Source organism: Lipotes vexillifer, unplaced genomic scaffold (assembly GCF_000442215.2).
Source record: "Lipotes vexillifer unplaced genomic scaffold, Lipotes_vexillifer_v1.1 scaffold397, whole genome shotgun sequence".
Taxonomy (NCBI): Eukaryota; Metazoa; Chordata; class Mammalia; order Artiodactyla; family Lipotidae; genus Lipotes; species Lipotes vexillifer.
Genome location: NW_006772681.1, coordinates 291,322 through 313,857, shown reverse-complemented (window position 1 = coordinate 313,857; position 22,536 = coordinate 291,322). Strand labels below are relative to the sequence as shown.

General features: G+C 44.6%; 2 protein-coding genes across 4 annotated transcripts in view; both read left to right on the top strand.

Annotated features, from left to right (window-relative positions):
- Positions 1-2,509, top strand: part of SACK1D (scaffolding CK1 anchoring protein D) — a 21,810-nt gene extending 19,301 nt beyond the window's left edge. Inside the window, exon 4 of the mRNA XM_007447805.1 lies at positions 1,597-2,509. Coding sequence (XP_007447867.1) covers positions 1,597-2,509 — 913 coding nt within the window. The remainder of the gene's footprint in view (positions 1-1,596) is intronic.
- A 9,078-nt stretch (positions 2,510-11,587) lies between these two features.
- DHX35 (DEAH-box helicase 35) overlaps positions 11,588-22,536 on the top strand; it is a 73,443-nt gene continuing 62,494 nt past the window's right edge. For 2 of the 3 annotated variants that reach the window (XM_007447703.1, XM_007447702.1), the window contains exons 1-2: positions 11,588-11,651; positions 18,066-18,199. In XM_007447703.1, the coding sequence (XP_007447765.1) occupies positions 11,612-11,651; positions 18,066-18,199 (174 nt within the window). In that variant the 5' untranslated portion in view covers positions 11,588-11,611. The remainder of the gene's footprint in view (positions 11,652-18,065; positions 18,200-22,536) is intronic. The other variant, XM_007447701.1, reaches the window with a different exon arrangement.

Here is a 22,536-nt window from a genome sequence, read left to right as displayed (position 1 = left end):
CGAACCCGCGTCCCCTGCATCGGCAGGCGGACTCTCAACCACTGCGCCACCAGGGAAGCCCCAGAAAAACGTATTTGTGAAGAAGCACGCATCCCCGAGTGATAACTATGTGTCAGCCCTGGGTAAAGGTGGGTGTGCAAAGCCTTGTGCAAGATGAGGCCAGCAGATCAAGGAACTCTTGGTGTCTTTCTTTTCAAACAGTACTGTCATTGCTTGGAACAAAATCTGAACTCTCCTTGGAGACTTTCTTTCATAAGATGTTTGGAAATAACAGGAGGAAACTAGATTTCCACCCAAAGTAAGATTTATCTGTATTACCCAAACTTAGCTCCAGATGGTTTTTTGGCTGTTCTAAAATATAAAATACAAAAATTACCCCCTACAAATGAAATATGCTACCATTGAGGATGAGGACGAGGATGGCTTCTATTTGTTGAGGACATTGTAAAATCCTGGTGTTAGGTGTCCTGTTTACGTGATTTCACTGAGGGTTTCTTTCTTCTCAGGCTCTGAAGGCAGCTGTCAAGGTGAATTTGCATTAGCCTAGGTTCTTGGTTCCAAGAGTTGCTACTATGTTTTATGATTTCTTATGTAAGACACCCTACGCCTGATACGAATTTCTGTATCAGTGCGGTGACTTCCAAGTGCAGAAAGCTAACTCAAACTATTGTATGCAAAACGGAATTTACTGGCTCATATAACTTGAAAGTATAGAAAGGGACCCTTTGTTTTCAGCTCACCTTGATGTAGGGGCCATGCATTCATCAGAACACAGTCTCCTGGTTCTGCTTTTCTCTAGTTGATCTTTATTCTCTGTCAGGCTCTCCATTTGCAGGCAAAGATCCAGGCTTCCTCACGTGGCCTTCAGTAGCTGTTTCTCAAAGAGGGAGACTTTCTTTCTCTCTGCACTGGTATCAGTCCTTGCAAAATTCCCTGGCTCTCGCTAGCTCACATGCCCACCCTGCATAGGTCCCCGCGTCCCAGGGGATAGGATACTCCGGCCAGCCTGGCTCACCTGCCCACCCCTGTTGTGACTGGAGAGGGTGCATACATGAAGCTGTCTGCGCTGGGAGGGGGCAGGGTTCTGTTACCATGGGAAGGAGGAGGTACGCTGGACAGGCAGGGGCGCACGGCCACTTGTCAGCTCTAAACGTGCGTTGAGCAACAGTGTCATTGTTAGAATGACAGTCCTGTCTCCCTTTGTGAAAACGGCAGCATGGAGGAGGGACCAGGGCCCAGTCTAGGCTCTGCCACTAGCTTCCCCGTGTCGTCGCTAGGCACCTTCCTCGCTTCTCATGGTAAGGGCGCTGGCCCAAGTGCTTTAGGAGCCCTTTCTAGTTTTTAGCAAGTCTGAGGCTGAGGAGTGTAAATTTTAGCGTGTTGGTTGAACAGTGGCCTTTTTACTCTTGTGTTAACGCATTCCTAGGTTATGTACTGTGTTAAGGCAACTTGCATTCACACTGCACGGTAGGTGTGCTGCCACCAGAGTTGTGACTTACGTCTCAGGATATCTGGGCTTTATATTCAGGTTGACAATAAGTAAATGAAGGTCGCTCATCCTTACCAGCTTCTGTTTGTTTGTTTTTAATCCTCAAGTTTTACATGGACGGATGGCAAATTAAACAGCAGCAACCTGGTCATTCTGTCCGGCCAAGTGGTTGAACATTTTGACCTGGAGTTCCGAATACTGTACGCACAGTCAAAGCCCATCAGCTCCAAACTCCTGTCCAGCTTCCGGATCAGCGGTAGGTTTGACCATCTCATCGACCAGAAACCACTGTGCAAGGAGCTCACGCTGGGCAACCTGCTGCGGCTACGGCTGGCCAGGCTCTCGAGCAGCCCCAGGAAGGCCGAGCCAGGCTGTGAGGAAGGCCAGGCAGAGGCCGGGCGCGAGGACTCTGAGGCCTCCACCATCAGTGAGGAGGGCTGCTTCAGCAGCCGCAGAGACAGGCTGGAGGGCGGGAGGGTGACCGATGCCACCACTCAGACGGAGCCAGGAGAGGAGACGCCCGCCGTGAGCATGAGTGACGTGGGGACGCAAGCCAGCATGGCCACAGCGTGCACTGGCACCCAGACTGACATGGACAAGAATGTTCTCTCCTTTCTGGGAACCCAGGCTAAAGAGGGGTCAGCAGTATCAAAGATGTCTGTGTCGCGATCCTCCAGTTTGAGGTCTTCCGCCTCTCTGTCCTCCCAAGGCTCTGTGGCCAGCTCCATCGGCTCCCAGACTTCCCTCAGAGCCAACGACGTCGTCACACCTGGACACCCCAAGTACTGGAGCACCCCCCACTTGGATCTGTGCTCTAGGGACTCATTGAGAAAGTTGAATAAAGAGCGGCAGATTCACTTTGCCGGAATCAGGTCCCGGCTCAACCACGCGCTGGCCATGCTTTCAAGGAGAACGTTCCTTACTGAAAACTACCTCAGTTTTAATTCTGGAAGTTTTGCCAGATCATCAGCTAATTTGCTGGCTGTTAGAGAAATCACGCTTTATCCCTCCTCTCAGTGACTGCTCCACACGTTCAGGGCGCCTGGCTTCACCCGGGCTTGCAGTAGACATCATCGGAGCATCCCGCTTTATAGAATGTCTCCTGTCCTAATTGCCTTTCTTTCACCCTGATTTTCTTTGAATTCTGTAAACCGCACATTATTTTACATGCTTTATTTTTATTTTGTTCTTATCATGTGTAAGCCAGGTCTTGGTTTTATGGTTTCAACACTATGGGTACAGTTTCTTTGCAGGATTTTAATACTGATCTCTCTTCAAGAGAATGTTTCAGGGTTCTCAGGTAATTCAGATAAGAGATAAAATATGTGTTGCATTTTTCTAGGTTTGTATGCCCTATTGTTTTCAAGGTTTGGAACGCTAGTTTTCATGATCAAAATCCTGTTTAGGAAAAAACTCAAAACTCTGTTTCTTAAGTGTTTATCTCTTCTTCAGGATATCTGTATTCTTAGCATTAAACAGATGTAAACAACTTTTCTTTGGTGGTTGCTCATGTCCGTTTTTTTGTTTATTTCTTCTCTCTGGAACTTTTCTGTTTAACTATAGGAGTGTGTTACAAGTATATGCACCTAATATCTATTTTTGCAGTTTCTGTTTTTTTTTAAGTAGTCTTGGGGTGGAGGAGTAAATGATCCAGATTATAAAAGAGAAAATATCCGTTTAAAAGTTAGATGGGGGCTTCCCTAGTGGCACAGTGGTTAGGAATCCGCCTGCCAATGCAGGGGACGTGGGTTCGAGCCCTGGTCCAGGAAGATCCCACATCTAAGAGCAACTAAGCCCGTGCACCACAACTACTGAGCCTGCGCTCTACAGCCCGCGAGCCACAACTACTGAGCCTGTTTGCCACAACTACTGAAGCCCGCGCGCCTAGAGCCCGTGCTCCACAACAAGTGAAACCACGACAATGAGAAGCCCACGAACCGCAACGAAGAGTAGCCCCCTCTCACCGCAACTAGAGAAAGCCCGTGCACAGCAACGAAGACCCAACACAGCCATAAATTAAAAAAATAATAATAATTTTAAAAAGATGACAAAACAAGCGTCAGGGTCATACTTTCTTTAGCGATATGAATATTGATGTCACTAGCTCTATAGTTTGAATGAGGAAACTTGCCGGAAATCGCAGGTTTCTTCATGTGCTCTAGCTTGTCTTTTTCAAAGAAAAAGCTTGATATTTAGACAAGGACCTTAGTTCTTTTCTTCTCTGCCAGAGAAGGAGGTCTCAGTGTTCATTCCTGGATTCACCCTGATATTAACTGTAGTGGCCCCATGAGCCTAATTTCATCAGATGGGTGTACTGACGATGATTTAGCAATCTAATATCCTGGAGTGGGGGCGAAAGAGGGCACTGACAATTATCCCAGATTCCTAGTCCAGTGGCAGGCAATGCGACTGGTTTCTACACCCTGCTCATCAGGATTGGTATGCCTGTGGACTCCTGTGTTTGTCTAGTCTCCTTTGTGCGTGCAGATGAAATGAAGAGTTAGGTGATGGCTTCCTCCTCCTTCTAGTTTGACTGGAGCAGAAGAGGTCTGTAATAGGGGAGGGTGTTGTCTGCCACACAGACACGTGCTAACGCATCCAGATCCTGAGCACGCCTGTGGGTTTCCATGTGTGCACCAGGATTCCCTTCCAGTCACCAGGTCATTTGCTGGGTTAGTGCCATAATTTGGACCGGGAAGCAGGCAGGACAACTGGTTCCTGTCTGGTTGTAAACAATTCTGGCCCAAGCCTCAAACATTGTTATTTGAAACCATTTACAGATTTAGATAATTTCCTATGTGCTATCTGTGACCCTCTCATCAATGTAGTGATTGGACAGCTGTTACTCTGTTTTCAGGTGAAGGAACTGAAGCTCAGATTAAGTAGCATATTCAAGGTCACATGATTGGTAAATGGTGACACAAGCATTTACCCACAGGTTTTCAGATTCTGAGTTCAGTGCTCTGTGATGTGACTATTTCTCTACAGGGAGTATGGAGGCATTAGAGGGCGTTCCTTTTTTTTTTTTTTTTTTTTTTTAATTAAAAACCTTTTTTTGGCCATGCCACGTGGCTTGCAGGATCTTAGTTCCCCGACTAGGGATTGAACCTGCACCCTCGGCAGTGAAAGCATGGAGTTGTAACCACTGGACCGCCACGAGATTCCCGGGTGTACCTTGAGAGATGGCAGTTAATGCAATGGTAAATTGAAAACATTAAAACTTAAGCTCATTAACAAATATAGGTACGTCTGATATTTCCACTCAGTGTGTTCTGTGGAGCTTTTAATAGGCATTCATAAAAAAGTCTCTGGGTTCAGTTTGGGAAATGGATCAAATAAATTGAAACAGGATTCTTTGTTGCAGGGCTACTCAGACTTTGAAATGAGGTAATTATCATCGTGGCTTTCTCAAGAGGAGGGCAGGTATATGGCCTATTACAAACTGACTTGACTACAGAGCCCTCATTTTGTGGAATAGGATGCAAAGCCATTATTTTCTGAAAGTGTTGCCAGTGATTAGAGATAAGAAAAAGAGGTATATGGAATCCTAAGAAAATGGCCTGGTCTCTCAGAGTAAGCAAAGCTTTTCTGGCTCTTGAGTGTGGAAAGAATATTATTACAGGGTGGAATTTCTCAGGGTGAGATCTGAGGACCACCTACATCAGAGTCAGCTAGGGTCCTTGTTTAAAATGTTGATTTATTGGCCCTACTTCCAGGGGAGGGGAGGGTGAGTACGGCAGACGGTTTGGTTCAAAAATATGTTACTGTCTTGCATGTGGAAATGTCTGCTCCTCATTCCTTTGGAAGCAGGAATACATCCATAACATGCTACATTAAAAAAGGAGTTTCCAGGGCTGCCAATCTTACAGTAGAGGTTGAGTAGTAACACATTTCTCCTACATTAAAAAAAAAAATTTGTTGCCCCTCCCTGGGAGAGAATTATATGTCCATATCTGTTTAATGTCAGACTTGGCCATTACAGACTTGGCTGTAAATATTTCAGTATATACGTCTCAAAGATAAAAAAAAACATAACCACAATACCTCCATCACACCTAAACAACTTTGATAAAAATTTCTCAATATCGTCAAATAGTCAGTGTTCAGACTCTGCTGTCTCATTGTTTTCTCCCTGATGAGTTGTTTGAATTAGAGAGCCGTACAGTTTGAGGTTCAACCCAGTCAGATGGCAGGGTCGACATGCTTGAAAAACTGCAGGAGTCAACTGAAAAGATGGCCACCCCACCTCTGTGGGCCTTTGGGTTGGGGAGTATCTTTTTTTTACTTATGGGACTTCAACTAACAAAAAAACCTAAGGTACAAGATCACATAAGTGAAAAGTTACGTGAAGGAAACCAGAGGGCGGGGATGAAAAAAAGAATCAGGAAGGAGGCTATCAGTGCATGCCACCATGACCGACACACTCACTTTGGGCAGGCCACACGCTTTAAGCTTCTCAGTAGCCAAGGCAGAAAGAGAAAACTGGTCAGATCCACCATCCACAGTGTCCATAAGACTAAAGTAACTGCAGGTACAGGAAGAACAATTCTAAGATCAGGTAAGAATTTCTCACAAGGATTCTCATAAAAATGATACTGTGAAGTGTTCAGATAATAAAAACAATGACATGTTCTGGGGTGTGCCCAAACACCAGACCCCACAAGGGCAGTTGTCTAAAGCGATAAAGCAGTTGAATGTATTCCGTGAGCATGGAATACATACCTTATGTTGAGTATGTTCACAGAGGCATTGTTATTCTAGGTTCCCTGGTGCCACACAACCTGGAACTATACCGCAGTTTGCCTGGCAGAGGTCCAGTTTATGCCCATGAACTCCCTGCTTTCATTCTCCGTAGCATCCCAATTTGAACAATAAAGCAAGCATACAGTCATCCTATCTAGAAAGCACCTGGCTGGCCTTGCCCTCCCCAACTTGTCCAGTTCCATAGATGTGCAAAATTCCTCAGGCAACATCATAGAGACTCCCCTAGTATTTAGCTGAGTCTCTTCTAGTGGATTCTCCACACCTCTGTACCCAAGTCCTTGGAGCTGAGTAAACACTTTTGCTTATACTAATACTTGTGTGAACCCGATCATTTGTAAGCAAGTGAACAAACCAGACAGGTTTACATATGTTACAAGTTGCCAAGGGCTACACCTTAGATGCAGTGGAAAATCCCCGTGTAGTACAATTCAGGAAAGGCAATTCTGCAAAGAACTACCTCGTTTCAGGCTGGGGGACAGCTAGCTCTCTCTGATCTGGCTTCATGGAGGAGACCCAAGGGAAGTTAGGATTTTTCTCAGGAAGCCAAGAGTTCTAGAGTTAAGAGTAAGTGCCCTACGTACGAACGAGTTCCATTCCTAGAGCGCGTTCATAAGTCCAATTTGTAAGTCCAACAGAGTTGGCCTAGGTACCCAACTAACACAATCGGCTATATAGTACAGTACTGTAATAGGTTTATAATATTTTTCACAGAAATAATACATTAAAAAGAACATTTTTAATCTTGCAGTACAGTACCTTGAAAAGTACGGTAGTACGGTACAACAGCTGGCATATAGGGGCTGGGCTGGCATTGAGTGAACAGGCAAGAAGAGTTACTGACTGGAGGAGGGAGAGGAGGTGGGAGATGGTAGAGCTGAAGGATCATCAGCAATAGGAGATGGAGGGCAAAAAGCTGCAATTTCACTCACGCCTGACGCTGATGGCACAGGTTGTTCCTTGCTGGATTCAGTTCTATTTACCCTCTTGAAAAAACGATCCAGTGATGTCTCGGTAGTAGCTCTTTTTTTCTTGTCATTGATGACACGGTAGCACTGTATTGCATTCTGAACGGCTGCTGCAACCTTTGTGTACTGTTCTTTGTTCAGGTCCTGTGCCTCAAAAACTAACAGTGCCTTCTCAAAGAAAATCCCCTTGCCATTGCCTGCGTCGTGAATCTCTTCGGTTCTTCAGTTACTTCTTCCTCTTGTCTCTCTTCGTCCTTTTCTCTGGGCCTCCAATTCCATCAGGTCTCATTAGTAAGCTCCTCGGGTTGCACAGCAACAGTACTGTAAAGTACACCAAAGCACAACCACTTGGAGAGAATGCATGCACTTGACAATGTATGCCAGACACGTGAACTAACTTAGATTGGATATGTGAATGCATGTTCGCATCTTTGAAAGTTTGCAACTTGAAGGATTGTATGTAGGGGATTTACTGTACATGAATACATGGATGGCTACCTATTATTTTTGCTTCATTCATTCGACCTCTGATAATCTCACTCTCAGAAATCCCTCTGAGGAACCATTCTGTTTTCCAGCTCTCAGTCCATGTGGTTCTGGTGAAGCTGAGCACACCTGATTTGGGGAGGAGTGTATGACCCAGGTTTAAGCTAGTCAGTACGCCATATTCCCTGGCCCTAGTGATTGATTCAGGGATGGATGTGTGGCCAGCCAGATACTTTTGCCGGGGATTTTTGGAAAGAGGCTTGATGCTGAGAGGATGTGACATGAGTTGACATGGCCATCTAGTTACTATGTGACACCTGGGTCAGCAGAAGGCAGAATGTTATGATCAGAAGCAAGCCCTGATCATGTCCTATGTGTCCCAATGCAGCTGTGTCTCAAATCAGAACTACTTGGACTTTTTAGATGACATGAGCTATTTTTGCCTATGAGAGAATGGATTGGGTTTTTTACTACTTGTTACATAAAAGCCTTAACTGGTACAAAGATGAAAACTCCTAAATCCTATGCCTCCTAAACATGGCCAAGACGGTTGGATGGGAAATACTTCAAAGCAGACAGTACCAGTTAACCACCACAGGCAGAGAAAAATTTCTAAAATGTACCTATGGAACATTTTGAGGAGTATCTTTGTGGAAAATCTACCATTTGGAAGTTGCAAAATGTAATACAATGATCAAACTTTCATGTAATTGTTGGCAGTGAGCTAAATAAATTCTGGATGCCATCTCAAGAAATAATGGTTTTAATTTTTAGAGTAGTTATTTTAGGCCATTCTTTCCGAAAATATTTAATTAGGAAAGGTAAGATAGTCCATTGAGACCATTCCTAGTTTGTGGCAATAAAACCACAGCATCAACATCTAGGTTATTACTTAGGTGTTTTTCCCTAGTAGAAGTCTTTGAAAGCAGAACAATCCATTCAAGACCGCTGGGCTCAGAACTTTCTGAGGGAGAACTAATTCTCATTGAGAAGAGCTAAGCTCTAACGGTTTTAAATGGTCCATGTGGTTGAAAACCACTGGCCTGGGAATTAGAAAGCCTGAATTCTAGTTTCAGTTCTGATACTAAATTAGCTCATTGCTTCTGATGAAGTCCTTTTAACATCCGTGGGCCTCAGTTTTTTCTTCTATAAAACAGAGAATTTAGACTAGACAAAGTCTCCTCCAGCTTGAAGATTATGATCCAGTAATTTGGGCATGTCTACTATACTATCTCCTTGTAAATAGGAAGTCTTCATATAAGTCATATAAGTTATATAATTTATAAAACACAGGAATCGTAAAAAGTGGCATTTATTTCATTTTCCCTTGTGTTTATGTATAAACCCTGTTTTGTATTCTTGGGCCCTTAGTGAAAATCAGACAAAAAAAAAACAAGGAAGAATCAATGTCATTAAGAATTAAAATTAAGTATAAAGCATGGTGTTCATGTATACATTACTCAATAGTCACTTTATTATTGGGCTATAATAAGAATATAACATGATGCTTGTTCTCAAGAAGCTCCTAGTGTACTAGTGCAGGCAGATTAACTACAGTTCAGCTAAATAAGTGTTAAATCATAAAAGTGAGCACACAGGTCTGCAGAGGGATAATACTTAAGTTGGATCATGAATTTAGAGAAGTCTTCTTAGAGCTGACTCTTAGAAGGATATTAAAGGATTGATGGAGAATTCTAGGCACAGTGATTATCACTGAAAATAGTGAACCCTATTTTCATTATTATGGAACTAAATCAAAAAGGGATATTTGGGGCTTCCCTGGTGGCGCAGTGCTTGAGAGTCCGCCTGCCGATGCAGGAGACGCGGGTTCGTGCCCCGTTTCGGGAAGATCCCACATGCCGCGGAGCGGCTGGGCCCGTGAGCCATGGCCACTGAGCCTGCGCGTCCGGAGCCTGTGCTCCGCAAATGGGAGAGGCCACAACAGTGAGAGGCCCGCATAATGCAAGGAAAAAAAAAAAAAAAAAAAAAGGGATATTTGGAAATGGGTGTATGTATGTAAAGTCTAATTTTTCCCTTGGTGGATTTGCTCTCTTTGAGTTATCAGGAGCTAACATTGAATGCCTGCTGTGTCTTACACAGTAAAGCTTTACGTGTTCTCTCATTTAATACAACCTTTTCAAACCTCATTTTACAACTTAGATTGGATGACAGCCTGGAGCTAGGAAATGGCAAAGTTAGGATTCCAAATCATGTCTACTTGTCTTCAAAGACCTTGTTCTTTCCACGACTATGCCACTTCTCTCAAAAGAATGCAAAATTTTCTTCACAGCTCTAAAGCGCATAGATTCTGAAGCCTCTCACTTCCTTCCAATTAGATTCCTATCCATTAAACCTTTCCTATTACTCGAACTTATTAGCTCTCATTTGGATTAGCAGAATCCTTCTCAAACTGGTTGCTGGAAAGAATCATCTGTGGAGTGGCTTGAAATGCAGGTTCCCAGGCCATGCCCCTGGAAATTCTGACTCGGGATTGATTGGGGTCTAGAATCTGTATTTTTCACAAGCATCTGAATCATGAGTAGTCAAACTAGAGGAAACATTGGGCTAGTGTCCTAGCCTAACAAATCTACCGATTTCTAAGTTCCTTATTTAAATCCATTCCCCCTTCCCCTTTTCAGCATTACTCTCAAGGTCCCTAAAGACTTGCATACTGTTTCCACTGTTTTATTTACTGATAATAATAAACACTACTGTTTATCGAGCATTTACTCATTTACTCCCACGACATCCTCCCCCCACACCCCGCCGCCTTGGATGGAAGCTCCATGAAAGAAGAGACTGAAACTGCAGTACCTGGGCGCACAGTAGGCGCACAATATCTACTGAACTAGAAAACCCTCAGGGTAGTTACTATTATTATCCTCCAATCTGAAAATCTGGAGACTAAAAGAAATAGTACAGGGCTTCGCTGGTGGCGCAGTGGTTAAGGATCCGCCTGCCAATGCACGGAACATGGGTTCGAGCCCTGGTCCGGGAAGATCCCACATGCCGCGGAGCAGCTAAGCCCGTGCGCCACAACTAATGAAGCCTGCGCACCTAGAGCCCGTGCTCCGCAACGAGAAGCCACCACAATGAGAAGCCCGCGTACCTCAACGAAGAGTAGCCCCTGCTCGCCACAACTAGAGAAAGCCCGCGCGCAGCAAAGACCCAACGCAGCCAAAAATAAATAAATAAATAAATAAATAAATTTCGTAAGTATAAAAGTGTCTCAAGTTTGCAAATGACAACATTTATTCTAACTCTGCAAACATAGCTTGAATCCTGCCTCCAGTGCCCTAAGAGGTGGTCTGCAGCCTATGCTCGCTCACGCACCTGCAGAGCTAGAAAACTCACTGCTGGAGGCAGATCCAAAATATGTTGCCACCCTCTGGTTCTAATTCTTCCCCTTAAGGCTGTGCTGAACTCCCTTAGTTACTCTTGCATATGACAACTCTAGAAAAAAAAAAAAAGAAATAGTACAGCCGTGATAGCTTGTAACGTAACATTAATTTGGAATACACTGCCTCCTTGCCCACCGAGTGACGCAGGCGGCGACAAACTCTCGTGCCATTGGTCCCTTCCCAAAGCTCACCCTTTCTGAGATGTGCGGCCGCCACCCAAGGAACGCCATGCTCCTAGGGAGGCCACTTAAAACCCAGGTCCCTCACGGTACAGAGGCGGAGAAGCGCGCCCTTTTCTACAACATGGCGGGGCGGGTCACATGGGCGCCGCAGCGGGGCTGAAACGCACGTTACGTAGCTCGGAGGGGGCGGTGGTCACGGGGTCGTGGCGGTAACACCGCGTAACCTCCAGGGCCAGGGCTCCTTGCGGGCCACGCCCCGCGGCCCCTTCGGGGCCTCGTGCGCAAAGGAGGGGTGGAGCCTTCCTCGGGACCTTTCACCTCAGCATGGCTGCGCCCGTGGGACCGGTGAAGTTCTGGAGACCTGGTAAGGCCCTTGGCGGAACGCTGGGCAGATGCGGCAGCTTGACTTCGGTCTTGGCCCCGCGGCCGGCGTCCTGGCGCCTGCGGCCCTGCTCGCAGGCCTGACCTCAGCGAGCTGGCCACCGCTGCCTCCGAGCTGGTGGGCTCCGCGGCTTAGGCGCCACAGTAGTCCCGAGGGATTCAGGGATCCGCTCCCAGCCGGGGCAGAAGTTCACCGTGTGACCTCGTTCCAGTCTCTCAGCCTCCACAGGCCTCGTTTTCCTCACTCCTGATGCCTGTCTTGCCCAGCCCATGCGCTGGGCAAACGCTAAAGCGCCCACGCGTGTCCTGTTACCGCCCTGGGGCTACGCTGGGGCGGGACAGGGGGTGCGGCTCGGGGTTTAGGAGTTCATGTTAGGAATTCAGACTGCCTGGGTTCGAATTCTCGGCTCTGCCGTAGAGTAGCAGAGTTCCTTTGGGCAAGTCATTTAATCCTTCTTACCTGTGAGATGGGCAGAATAGTAACATCTATCCTGTGGGCTGGAATAACGAGCACGACGCATTGTTTGATGTAGAGTAAGTGATCATTAAAAGGGAAAGTATCTTAGTCTGTTTTTGGGTTTCTGTCCGCCCCACGTGCCTGCCAGAAATTGAACACCCCCCTTCGTATTGGCTGTCACCCACTCCCCCTCTTGCAGGCTAACGCCATTCTCAGCCGCAAAATGATTTGCTTGCCTTGTTTGAATTTACTCATTAGTCAGGATTTTATTGAATGTTTACGTGCCAGATCCTTCCTCCTCTTACCGTCAGTTTCCTGTGAAAAACAAGTTTCTTAAAGGGTTACCGGCTTGTTTTTTTCCCCCCACTTGCACCTCCGCAGGTCTGGATGTGCACAGTATTGTATATTGCAGCAAAAATGAAATAAGACAGAGAAGGTAATATAAGGGAAGCCTTTAAAGGGTATTTAGAGTGGTTCCCAGAAATTCTGAACGTGCCTATCAGTGATGATGAACATAAACCTAAGCAAGGGTTGTGTTAATTCTTTTTTTAAAAATCTGTAGCTTGTCCCCTAACGATAATTTTATGATTCAGCATTTAAGTCATCAGCCAGTTATCCATCCTGAGTTTTATTTGCAGCCAAAGCTAAGATCCCATTAGATAATGAGATATCCTCTATTTTATTTATTCAAGCCTTTAATAACAGGTCAAAGTGTTAAGTACAATAAAGGCCTAAATGAATTGTTGAAAATCAGACCAGCTACTCTTTTGGTTAAAGAACATGGGATTATTCTAAGAGTTCTATTCCATTATTTAGTTCATTCACTGAAGGTATACTTACTGAACACCTCGCCTTGTGGTTAGGAGACAAATACGGATGACTAGGGCTCTGCTCTGCTCTCAAGATTTATACTCTCTCTCTCTCTCTCTCAATTATAATATAAAATTGGATACCCTCTTTTTTTTTTTTTTTTTTTTTTTTTTTTGCGGTACGCGGGCCTCTCACTGTTGCGGCCTCTCCCGTGGTGGAGCACAGGCTCCGGACACGCAGGCTCAGCGGCCGTGGCTCACAGGCCCAGCCGCTCCGCAGCATGTGGGATCTTCCCGGACCGGGGCACGAACCCGTATCCCCTGCATCGGCAGGCGGACTGTCAACCACTGCGCCACCAGGGAAGCCCAAGACAGTGGTATTTTTGAGGTGAACGTTGAAGCACAAATGAGGCTTTGTTCTGCAGAGAGGTAGGAGAATGGAGCTCTAAAGGGTGTAGCGTGAACAAAGGCAAAGTGGGATGGTACCTCAGCAGTGTCCAAAACACCAAAATAATTGAGTAGCGTGGTGTTTAGTGGCAGGGTATATTCTGGGGCGTAGTAGGAGATGAAGCCAGAAAGGTAAGTAGGGGCCTCATTGTGAGAAGTCTCCATGCAAGTTAAAGAATTTGGGTTTTAGTGTTTTTAAGCAGGAGGTAACACAATGAGGTTTATTTTTGGAAGATAACTCTGGCCTTGGTGAGCAGAATGCTTGGGGGAGGAAATTAGAGTCAGGGACACCCTTAAGAGAAGGTGCTACTAAAATCGAGGAGGGGTATTGAAAACCTCAATTCTGGCATGTGAGCAGTAGGGAGGGACCTTATGGGAGAGATTTTAGAGGCAGATGTGGAGGAAGGTAAAGTTGGTAATGACTCAGATTTCTGGGTTCAGTGACTATCTTGGTAAGTGGTTCTCAAATTTTGCTGTATAGTTGAATCACTTGGGAAGCTTTTAAAACTCCTGCTGTTCAGTCATACCCCATGGTAATAAATCAGAAGTCCGGAGGGGCTAGGAATCAGGCGTCAGTATTTTTTAAAGATCCCCAGGTAATTCAAGTGTGTATCAAAGTTTGCGAACCACTGTTCTAGGTAAACTGTTGTCATTCACTGAGATGGGAATGGATTTAGTGCACACTTACTGGGCCCTTTGTGCTAGTCACTTTTACTTAATGTCATTTTATTAAGAGGTAACAATATCTTAAAAAAAATTTTTTTTTTATTATTTATTTTTGGCTACGTTGGGTCTTCATTGCTGTGTGTGGGCTTTCTCTAGTTGCGGTGAGCGGGGGCTACTTTTTGTTGCGGTGCATGGGTTCTCATTGTGGTGGCTTCTCTTGTTGCGGACCACGGGCTCTAGGTGTGTGGGCTTCAGTAGCTGTGTCTCGTCGGCCCTAGAGTGCATGCTCAGTAGTAGTGGCGCATGGGCTTAGTTGCTCCACCGGCTGTGGGATCTTCCCGGACCAGGGATTGAACCCGTGTCCCCTGCATTGGCAGGCAGATACTTAACCACTGCACCACCAGGGAAGTCCCGGTCACAATATCTTGTGATGGAGGTATTACTCTTATTTTACAGATTAGGAAACTGAAGTTGAAGATATGAAAATAGGATGTGGGAAATACACGGTGAAGGTCAGGGAAGCGAGTGAGACTGGGTATAAGGCTAGATGAATATGTCCTATAGGCTAGGAGTCACAAGCTCAGGTAGCTACAGGGGGCCTCTGGGACAATCTAAATAAGTGAAGGTGCTGGGTGGAAATAATAGGGAGTGGTGGGAACTGTGGCAAACTGGAGCGTGTGTACACTGATACGTGTACAGTATTGATTACACTGAAGCGTACACATGCTATCTAAAGCAGGAAGCTGTAGATGGTTGCACCCAATTGGTGTCATATGGGCTCAATATCCAGGTTAGAATGGGAAATTTTTACATGTTTTAAATGAATGATTTCAAACATTTTAACAGTGACGTATTTGGGGTCCTTGAGTAACTAGTTTGTGATCTCTACCAGTTTGTGATCTCTGCCTTAAGATCTTTGTATGAGCTGCCTGAGGTTTTTGTAGAAAAAGTTTGACTTGATTTGCTAGTACAGGTGGATCAGAAGGGCCTGGCCATTTTCCTTCCTTCATTCAACAAATATTTAATGATAAAATCAATGTTTGACAGTGTGCCTGGCAAACGCTTTATAGCAACAGCTTTGAAGATTTTTTGACCTGATACACAGTAAGAAATGTGTTGTGACCCAGCATGGGTACACATAATGTATTGTGTTGTGATTCAGCATGCATGCACATGTATGTGCATGCACATGCACACACACATAACTAAAAAGAGTTGTACAAAAACAATATTGCTTCTTGGGGTGCACTCTGATACTTTCTATTCTATATCTAGTTCCTCTTTAAAAAGTGCTAGCTATGACCCACTACATGAGTTTCCTAACCCATTAATGGGTCACCACTCAAACCGAAAAATTAGGTTAGAGGGATTGCTGGATTGCTGGGGGGCGGTGCTTTTATCAGCCTTGTTTTATAGATGGGGAAATGGTTTACAAGAATTACAAACTTGTTACTTGCTTAAGCACTGAGAATGTTCCCAAGGGAAAAAACAAACCATAGGCAGCCAGAATGGGCCGTGGGATGTATATATAGTGGGGAAGCAGGCCTGGTTTGGTTGAATGAAGTCTTTTGTGTGGAGGAGACATGCTCCTCATTGATTGACGGTAGCTGTTCTCGTAAAAGACCTCATAACTGAGGTGTACTGAGGTGAACTTGGCTGTAGGTTAGAGACAGGAGGGATGGGGTAGTCAGGAAGACACCTGGGTGGATTAAACCTTTGGTGTGGGAGGAAGTAAGAGACGTTGCGGGAGCAATGTTAAAAGATTCTAGACATGCTGTAGGGGTTTCCCTGGTGGCACAGTAGTTAAGAATCCATCTGCCAATGCAGGGGACACAGGTTCGAGCCCTGGTCTGGGAAGATCCCACGTGCCGCGGAGCAACTAAGCCCACGCGCCACAACTACTGAGCCTGCGCTTTAGAGCCTGTGAGCCACAACTACTGAAGCCCGCACACCGCAATGAAGAGTAGCCCCTGCTCGCCGCAACTAGAGAAAGCCCACGCGCAGCAACGAAGACCCAATGCAGTCAAAAATAAATATAAATTAAAAAAAAATTATAAAAAAATAAATAAAAGATTCTAGACATGCTGTAAAGGTTTAAAATGTTTGGAAAAGGAGATAATTCAGGACAAAAGCAGAGCTAATGAGGATAAGCTATTTCTTTGCTCTAGTTTTCTTGGGTGAAGATTACAAGGAGTTAATCAGAGGGTGTAATAATAAGGGTAGGAAGGAAAGGAAACTCACCTCTTTGAGCACAGGCTTTATTCCAGGTCCTGTTTTATCTTTTATCTTGTTGAAAGGAAGGTCAACATTTGGCAAAACAATAGAGCAGTGCCCCACTTACCTGATTTTTGGCAACCTTGGACCTCTGGAACACAGCTATGTTCCTAGAAAAGAAAGGAAAAGGGATCAGAGATCTACAGCAGTGATTCTAAATTTAGCTCTAGGGTGTCTCTGGACCTCCAGCATTTTGTGTTCTGATAAATTACATTATGGTGTATTTTTCAGGAGATGGAGTTCATAGCCTTTATTAGATTGTCGAAGGGATCTGGGACCCCTCAAAAATGTAAAAATAAATCACTGGGCTAAATATTCTTATCACAGAGCCTCTGTACTTTCACATAGCATCACAGATTCTGAGTTCAGAAAACCCGGGAGGTGATAGTATTGGGTAATTATCCCTGTAGCACCCCTAACAGAGGGCTGTGAACTTCTCGCGGGGGGTCGTTATTGATTCACAAAGGTGGCGTACCCCTGTACTGAACAAGTCTAACTTTTAGAGATAACTTCCTTATGTTGAGTTGAATTCTGAACCCTGTATAATTTACTTATTACTCTGAGTTCTGTCTTGGGCTGCATGAACAATTTGGTGTGAAAAGTTACAGAGGCTGATGATAAAAATTGAACCCATGTTCCTCCTAAGGCATTTTCCTTTTCAGGCTAAAAATCCTTTTCAGGCTAAAAGTTGTACGTTGAACAACTTTTCATGGGAGGATTTGGCTTCCCTATTCTTCACCACCCTGAGGCCCAGTTTTTCGTTTTTTTTTTACCAAGAAGCCACTGTGGGTATCTGGTGTTTAATCTGCTCAGCACAGTGGCTTCTTGGCCCAGCACTTCCCAACCAACCACTGCAATTCTGTGATTCAGATAGGCGCTGCCACTTACTGTACCCCACCCCAGGGCCGTAGTTGATTGGATCAGGTTGGGCAGTGGCCCTAAGCTGGGAGAAAAAGAGCCTTCCTCATCTCCCAGACAGACAACACACACCTGGGATTCCCGGTTCCCCTCACTGGGTCTTTCTCCATTACCACTTTATGCACTAAGTTACGTTTCTTTGGGAGGATGAATAAGAGAAGCAAGTAAGCTACACCAGGGTAAGGCTGGCATCTGTAGTGTTCCCTGCTGTATCTCTGGCACGTCCATCCTTGCTGGTGGGTGAGTGAGTGAGTGAGTGAGTGAGTGGTGGAGGAACTGTGAGCCTGAGCTCTGGCCCTGGAAGCAGCCTTAATTCCAGCTCCTGTAGAGAAGCCAGTCTCAGGGACTGAAAGGAGCTTGTCGAGAGGGGCAAAGAGAGAAGGAAAAAGGCCAGGCAGCATTTGAGTCCCCGATCGGTGCCCATTGGCCCTGAACCTTGCTGCCATACTACAGTGATAGGATTCATCATTTGCCTCAGCTAATTCCCACTAGGTTTCTGCCACTTTTATTAAGAGTTTGGTAATAATAGCAGCATGCTGGCCAGAACTCAATACATTGTCCTCTATAATGTACAGTTGCGTGTGGCCAATTTGGAGCCCAATAGGTCTGCCATCTCCTTTGTTCTTGACAGTGCAGTGAGGCTCTTCTGTAATCTCGTAGGCGCCTTTCTAGATGCTTTCCTGAAATTACAGTTTAATACCTTTTGGTAGTTTGAGATTAAAATGCAGTGCTTCTGTTGTATATCTTCATCTTTGAATTTGTAACTTTCACACAATTTTTCTGTTCCTTATATCAGAGAATCTGAAGAAAAACATTTCTGTTGCAGGTACAGAGGGACCAGGTGTCAGCATCTCTGAAGAGAGACAAAGTCTAGCTGAAAACTCTGCAACGACTGTTGTTTACAATCCTTATGCTGCCCTTTCTATAGAGCAGCAGAGGCAGAAGCTGCCGGTGTTCAAGGTACATTAAATAAGTATGTTCAGTCGTCGGCCTGAAGCAGCCTGCAATAGCTTTTTTAATTTTTTTAATTAATTAATTAATTTTTTTGGCTGGGTTGGGTCTTCGTTGCTGTGTGCGGGCTTTCTCTAGTTGTGGTGAGCGGGCGCTACTCTTCCTTGCGGCGCGCGGGCTTCTCATTGCGGTGGCTTCTCTTGTTGTGGAGCATGGGCTCTAGGCGCACAGGCTTCAGTAATTGTGGTGCACGGGCTTAATTGCCCCATGGCATGTGGGATCTTCCCGGACCAGGGATCGAACCCATGTCCCCTGCATTGGCAGGCAGATTCGCAACCACTGCACCAGCAGGGAAGTCCCCTGCAGTAGCTTTATACTTGGCACTGAAGTGAATAATGTCCTCTTACTCTTAATGATCCTGTAGAACGCAGCGAGCTCAGAGATACCCTTATCTGAAGGGATCGTCTGTTCAAAATATGTGTGTTAGTTAACTTTATAAGTCTGGAAAGTCCTTACAGTTTTTTTTGGTTAGATCTTACATATTGGAAAAACTGGAAGAAATGAAATGACATTCGTTTTTCCCCTCTTTACTTTCAGTTACGGACAAGTTCAAACATACAGAAAAGTAGAGAAAACAGCACAGCGAACTCTTATGCATCCCTCTTCAACAAATTACCAACATGTGGCCAATTTTAGCTTTCTTTTTAAAGGCATATTTCTTTACCCAAGATTAATTAGAAATAGGAGGTTGTTTCTGTTGAAGAGATTAACTCCCACTGAGATAGTGACGGGATTTTGGTATGGTTATTACATACCATGTGCACATCCAGACACGTGATTTTTATTAATCTCATGAAATGGACATATACTCATAAGAGACCAAAGTGTAAACTAGAATTAAGAATATATTTGTTTACAGTGAGCCGTGGCTCTCCAGTACAGATAATACAGTCCATGGACACACTTTTCTCCCCGTTGCCAAGTCCATGTGGGAAGCCAAATTGTAATCAGGAAGTGGGCTCAGAGCCAAAGACGGTTTAGATGTGGTTGAAGGGTATTTATTTCCTGTAGCCTCTGATGAAGGGTGATGAACTCTCCCTGCCTTGTATGATGTCTCTTGGAATGACCCGAGTAAGTGGGGCCACCAGTACCTGTGTCTCTCTTTCTTCCGGACACTGTTGGGTGAAAGCTGCCCAAGTCCTTGCACTTAGGGAGTTTTTTTGTCTAGACTGTGCTAATAATGCCTCTTCTATTAATACGTTCTTTCTCCAAATGGATATGAAACAGCCGCCTTCTGAATTTCGCCAAGTCACCTCGATCAGACTTTTCTGTGGCCCCAAATGTTTTAGTTACTCATGTACTGATAGTTGCTGGGTTTCTCCTGCAGGTGATTAACCTCATCCATTATGTGTGAATGTAAACCAGTTGGACCCTCCGGAGATAAGATTATAGGTTCACCATTGAGGGACACAGTTTGAGCTGTGATGAAGTGTCTGGACTCGAGCTAGACTTCAGAGTTCAAACCCAGGCTTCATCATTTGTGGCTGTGTGGCCTTGCTTCACTGCCTGAGCCTCTGTTTACTTATCTGTCATATGGTACTAATGGTACCTTCCTCATAGGATTGTTATGAGGACCAGATGAGATAAGCCACATAGAGCATTTAGTAAGATATCTGACATGTAGTAAACGTTGGAAGTACAAGGATAATTATTGTTTACTGAGTATTTAATTTTCTTGACTCTTCATCCTCCAACTGTACCTATAATAAATGAAATAACATTAAAAAAAGAAAGCAATAAGGTATTAATAACATATTGAAATTAAAATGGTAAGAAAAGGGGTGTAAGTTATTGATAAAAATCAAAGCAGAGCTTAAGCGTAGTTACAATCTCATAAAATGTTAAGAATAAAGCTAAGAGACCAAAAGGATAAAAAGTTACCCATTCACCACTGCTGCCCCCATTAAAACTAAAAGTGAAAATTCCATTTTTAAATTTTTTTAAAGATTTTATTTGATGTGGACCATTTTTAAAGTCTTTATTGAATTTGTTACAATATTGCTTCTGTTTTATGTTTTGAGGCATGTGGGATCTTAGCTCCCTGACCAGGGATCGAACCTGTACCCCCTGCATCGGAAGGCGAAGTCTTAACCACTGGACCGCCAGGGAAGTCCCAGTGAAAATAGCTTTAAAAATAGAAGTTGAAACTAAAGCAGCAGTAAATCAAAGGCTCACCCCCCTTTACACCAGTGCCATTTCAAGGCAGCCTTCCCCTTGGCTACCTCCTGTAGGCTGGCTTTCTCTTTGGGCCCTGAACACTGCTGTGCAAGGTTGTCCTCTTACTTCCTTAAACTCAGCCTCGCTGAAGCTCAGTCTGGTCCTCTGCACCAGCTTTCCTTGATTTCCCTGCCTGTGCCTGTCGGTGGTACCGTCATTCTCCCAGTCTCCAAACTGGAAATAGTTTTGTCATCTCTCTCTTGAATGTCACACGTCGGACTCTCCACTTGCAATGCTTTGTATGTAGCACATGAAGTATGAGTTAATGCGTTCAGTTTCTTCATGCTTATATCAATCTTGTATATTGCTGCCCAGTTTTCTCGGAACACTTATAGCATGTACCGCCTCCTGGCTAAAGTCCAGATGCTAGCTCTACGTTCAAGGCTTTCACAGTGCGGCCCTAACTACACCTATTGTAATTCATTTCCAAGTCAAACTTGGAGCCTTTCGTGGGCTTTTTCTAGCACAACTCGAATAGAGTTCATATAGTTTGCCTATTTCCATCTTCTTTCTTTTACTTATGTCATTTCCCTTTCCTGGAATACCATGTGTGTCTCTCTCTGTATTCAAATTTTCTGTCAACTTTTCCTTGAACACCCACCCATCCATCCATCCATTCAACCATCCATCCAGCAGATGGATTTACAAAATATCATTTACAAAATACCTGTGAAGAACCCAAACCTTTCCCCTTTCTCTGCCCCAAACAAGAGAAAGCGCAGAGTCCAAGCAATCGACAGGAAAGCATCTAGACGAGTCCCAGAGTACCTGCAGCAGAATCTCCTTTGGGTGTTTGTAGAAATGCAGATTCCTGGGCTTCACCCTAGCCCTACTGAATCAAAAACCCTGAGGGTAGGGCTAGGAATTGTCATTTTTAGCAAATAGCCTAAAAGATTTTTACACTGAGATTTGAGAACTACATATTTAGACCCTAAATAATGCTAAATTCAAAACCCCAAACAGTCAATACCTTATTTAGCCAGGAAGGCAGCATCTATCTCTCCCATCTTCACCAAACACATTGTTGGTGTGGAGTCAGATGAGCTGAGCAGTGATCAGAGTGGGAGAATTTGGCAGGTTTTTACTTCATTCCAAACCAGGAATTTATGGAATACCTTTATGACTTTTCAGATCATCAGGTGTGTCTGTAATCAAATGTGGTACAGAAATACATTCTGAAGCTAAGTACTTGGGATCTTGGAATTATCTGTGACTTTTCAGTGGCCACATCAGTGTTTCTGCTCCTACTGAATGGATTAAGGAAGGCCCAATTGAAATATAGATGTAACCTATGCTTGCTTTATTGTGAACTTGGCCTTAGAGGTAGAGACGAAAGCATATTCTTTTTGTTTTCACAAGTTAATAAATGAAAAAAAATTAAATTAAGTAATACATGCATGTTGAACAAAATTCAAAGGTCTCCTTCATACCCCTGCTCCCTGGCCACTTTCTTCTGCTCACTGGAGACAGAATAGTTACCAGTTTCTTGTTTTGTTTTTCCTCAAAGTAGCTTATACATAAAGAAGCGTATATGTATTTACCCTTTCTTCTTCTTTTTTTAAAAAATTTATTTATTTTTGGCTGCACTGGGTCTTAGGTGCTGCACGTGGGCTTTTTCTAGTTGCGGCGAGCAGGGGCTACTCATTGCGGTGCGCGTGCTTCTCATTGTGGTGGCTTCTCTTGTTGTGGAGCACGGGCTGCAGGCTGGCAGGCTTCAGTAGCTGTGGCATGCTGGCTCAGTAGTTGTGGCTTGCAGGCTCTAGAGCGCAGGCTCAGTAGTTGTGGCGCACGGGCCCAGTTGCCCCGCAGCATGGGATCTTCCCGGACCAGGGCTTGAACCCGTGGCCCCTGAACCAGCAGGCGGATTCTTAACCATTGCACCACGAGGCGAGTCCCTACGCTTTCTTTAAAAACACAAATAGTAGTGTATCATTCACACTGTCCTGCACTTTGCTTTCTTACCATAGCAGACCTCATTGACCATTCCACATCAGTACAAATAGACATATGTGCTTTTTAACAACTGTGTATTATTCCATTATTGAAGTGTTTCACAGCTGTGTAACCAC